The 2,874-nt window shown below is 45.0% G+C and overlaps 1 protein-coding gene across 1 annotated transcript in view; it reads left to right on the plus strand.

Annotated features, from left to right (window-relative positions):
* The window catches only part of ALS2CL (ALS2 C-terminal like), a 31,967-nt gene extending 29,093 nt beyond the window's left edge, over window positions 1-2,874 (plus strand). The window contains exons 23-25 of the mRNA XM_010003051.1: window positions 734-883; window positions 2,410-2,506; window positions 2,803-2,874. Coding sequence (XP_010001353.1) covers window positions 734-883; window positions 2,410-2,506; window positions 2,803-2,874 — 319 coding nt within the window. The remainder of the gene's footprint in view (window positions 1-733; window positions 884-2,409; window positions 2,507-2,802) is intronic.

A 2,874-nucleotide genomic window follows, 5' to 3' on the forward strand; every position in this document is an offset into this window, starting at 1 on the left:
TGGAGACATTCCTACCCCAAATCTGACAGTGGGCACAGCAAATTGGACCTGCCTGTGACTGCCTCACTGTGTTTGAGCCCCTTGCTCTGGATACATGGAGCTACATGAGGGTTATCTGGTCAGTGTAGTATCCCAAGATATTAATGTAGCAAAGCAGAGCTCAATTTAAGAAGCTCAGCTTGATTTACTGCCATCAAGTCCAGCCTAGGGGATGGTGGTTTTGAGATCTATCAGGTCTCTTAAGTATGTCTCAGCTCTGTAGTCCTGGTGAGAGCCTCCCTAGGTAAGCCAACATGACTTCTCTTCTGGAGAAGGCAGCACAGGCCAAGTGCAGTTTGGCAGGACATTACAGGCACAAAAAAACACCTTCTAGGTGTGATAACTGTATTAGTCACTCACAAGAGCAGTATCTTGATATAACTGCCCAAAGTGATTCATCTCATACAATTTAGCTTTTATTTGAGGGACTGTGGCTCAGGCTAGTCCCATCTGAAAGGGAAGGTTGAACCAGGGTGAGCAGGTCTTACTTAGGACTTGAAAAGACTCAAGTTACTCCCTGAGGAGGCCTCTTAGCACAACCTTCTAGACCTCATTTTGGTGCAGTCATTTGAAATAGTCAACAGATGTTTTGTTTGTAACTTGGCAGCCTGCTCTGAGTTGTGTAGTTCTGCTGCTTTACCCTTTTAGCTGTGCAGTAGAAGCACCTTTGACATGGCTGTTTTCACACTGACAGCACCACAGTGGATCCCAGGGAAAAGCTTGTGATCCTCCAGAAGACATACGAGGAGATAGAGAGCACAGTGTCCCGAGTGGTGGAGAAGGACTACAAGCTCCCCATGGATGACCTGCTGCCCTTACTGATGTATGTTGTGTCCCGAGCAAAGTAAGTGAAAGCTTCTCATTCCCCAGTCCTGTTGGCATGAGGCACCTCGAGCAGAGAAAGCCCAGCCACGTTTCCAGGCCAAATAATATCAAGGAAAAACTGGGGTTTGTGTTTGAACATGTTTGGTTGCTTCCTGATACGTGTTTGGGTTTCTGTGTGCTCCTGCCTGCCAGCTGTGCTGTGATGGTGTTGACCAAGGTATACTATGGTTAGGCAGTTCTTGAGGGTCCATGTCTTACCCAAGAGGAGAGTTTGGGGTTGTCATGGGAAATGTGGTCTTACCTGCATCTCAGGTTACCATAGAAAATAGTAACATGAAGTCTTTGTATTCAGTTGTGGGCTCCTCATTTCAAAAGGGACAGAGATGGAAAAGGGAGAGTCCAACAGAGGCTACAAAGATGATGAAGGGACTGGAACATCTGTCTTATGAGGAAAGGCTGAGAGACCTGGGGCTGTTTAGTCTAGAGAGGAGAAGACTGAGAACCTGGCTTTAGCTAGGATAGGTGGATGTCAAGAAAAGGGAACCAGTTTCTTTTAATTTGTGCCCTGTGACAGGATGAGGGGCAAGGGACACAAACTGGAGCACAGGAAGTTCCACCTCAACATGAGGAAAACTTCTTTACTGTGAGGGTGACAGAGCCCTGGGACAGGCTGCCCAGAGAGGTGGTGGAGTCTCCTTCTCTGGAGATTTTCAAGATCCAACTGGATGTGTTTCTGTGTGATCTGCCCCATGGGTTTCTGCTCTGGCAGGGGGGTTGGACTTGATGATCTCCAGAGTTCCCTTTCAACCCAATCATCCTACCATTCTGTGATTTGAGGCAAATTGTTGATGCCTTCAAGGCATCATCTATACATCATCCATCTTCTGTTTACCACTGTCAGTGGGGCACTGTGTTTCACTTTGGAGACTAGGAAGGTCTTGAACATTGGCCATCTAATAATTAGACTTTTCCTGTGTGGGATTGGCTGCAAATGTAACACATTTCTGCCAAAAAGGCCATGGCTGTGCTGCCTTCTCTGGAACTGCAGGAATCTGCTTACATCCAGTAGAATGAAACTGTCTTTTTTTTTTTTGTTGTCCTGGCAAGTCTGACTAAAAATCCTTGCCTGTCTTTCTGGATGTGCTTGCTCTCCAAAAAAAAAGAGAGGTGAAATGTTTAAACTTGGGGCCATGAAACCCAGAAGTTTGTAGGTTTGGTTTGTTTGTCTTTTCTGTGATCATGTTGGATGGCCCAGGTTTGTTTGCCAGGCAGATTTCTTGACTGTAAGTGAGAGAGGAGTGGAATAAGAGAGATCATAAAATGAAAGAGTTTAATTTCTTTTTTATGATAGAGTACTTTTGGTGACATCTAGTTATGCCAGGTATCTCAAGGACTCCTCCTCCAGAAGATCCAGGTGATGCACAAGGAATCAGCAATGTTTTTCCAGATCTGTGCCCCCTTCTCTCCATAATCTGATGTAAACACACACTCACAAACACCATGCCCAGAGCTTTGTTCTTGTTGTGACATTTTTTTCCCCCCTAGAATACAGCACCTGGGAGCCGAAATCCATCTGATCAGAGACTTGATGGACCCCACCAATCAAGGGGGAATGTATGACTTTCTGTTAACAGCTTTGGAGGTAAGGAAATGTTTTCATCAATGACAGTTGCAAGCTGCCTTAGTCTTTCTTTAGCAGAGACACTGATGTGTTATACTCATTTTAGATTAAATTTTAAATGTAGGCTGTTTAAACATCTAACACAGGCTATTTTCTTTTTAATCTAGAAAATATGCTTATCTTTAACTTGTAATGTGTAGATTTAATCTTTGGTCTAGCCCGTGGGGCAGTGTGGCTTCACTTTGTGTTCAAGAGACCACATTTTGGCTCAAAGTTCCAAAACTTCTCCTTACTGAGTTGCTCTGTTCCTTGCCCAGTCCTGCTACGAGCACATACAAAGGATGAGACTCCACCAAAGAGAGAACTGCCACGTGACTCACAGCTCCTGA

This window comes from Chaetura pelagica, unplaced genomic scaffold (assembly GCF_000747805.2).
Source record: "Chaetura pelagica isolate M959 unplaced genomic scaffold, ChaPel_1.0 scaffold87, whole genome shotgun sequence".
In the NCBI taxonomy this organism is placed as follows: domain Eukaryota; kingdom Metazoa; phylum Chordata; class Aves; order Apodiformes; family Apodidae; genus Chaetura; species Chaetura pelagica.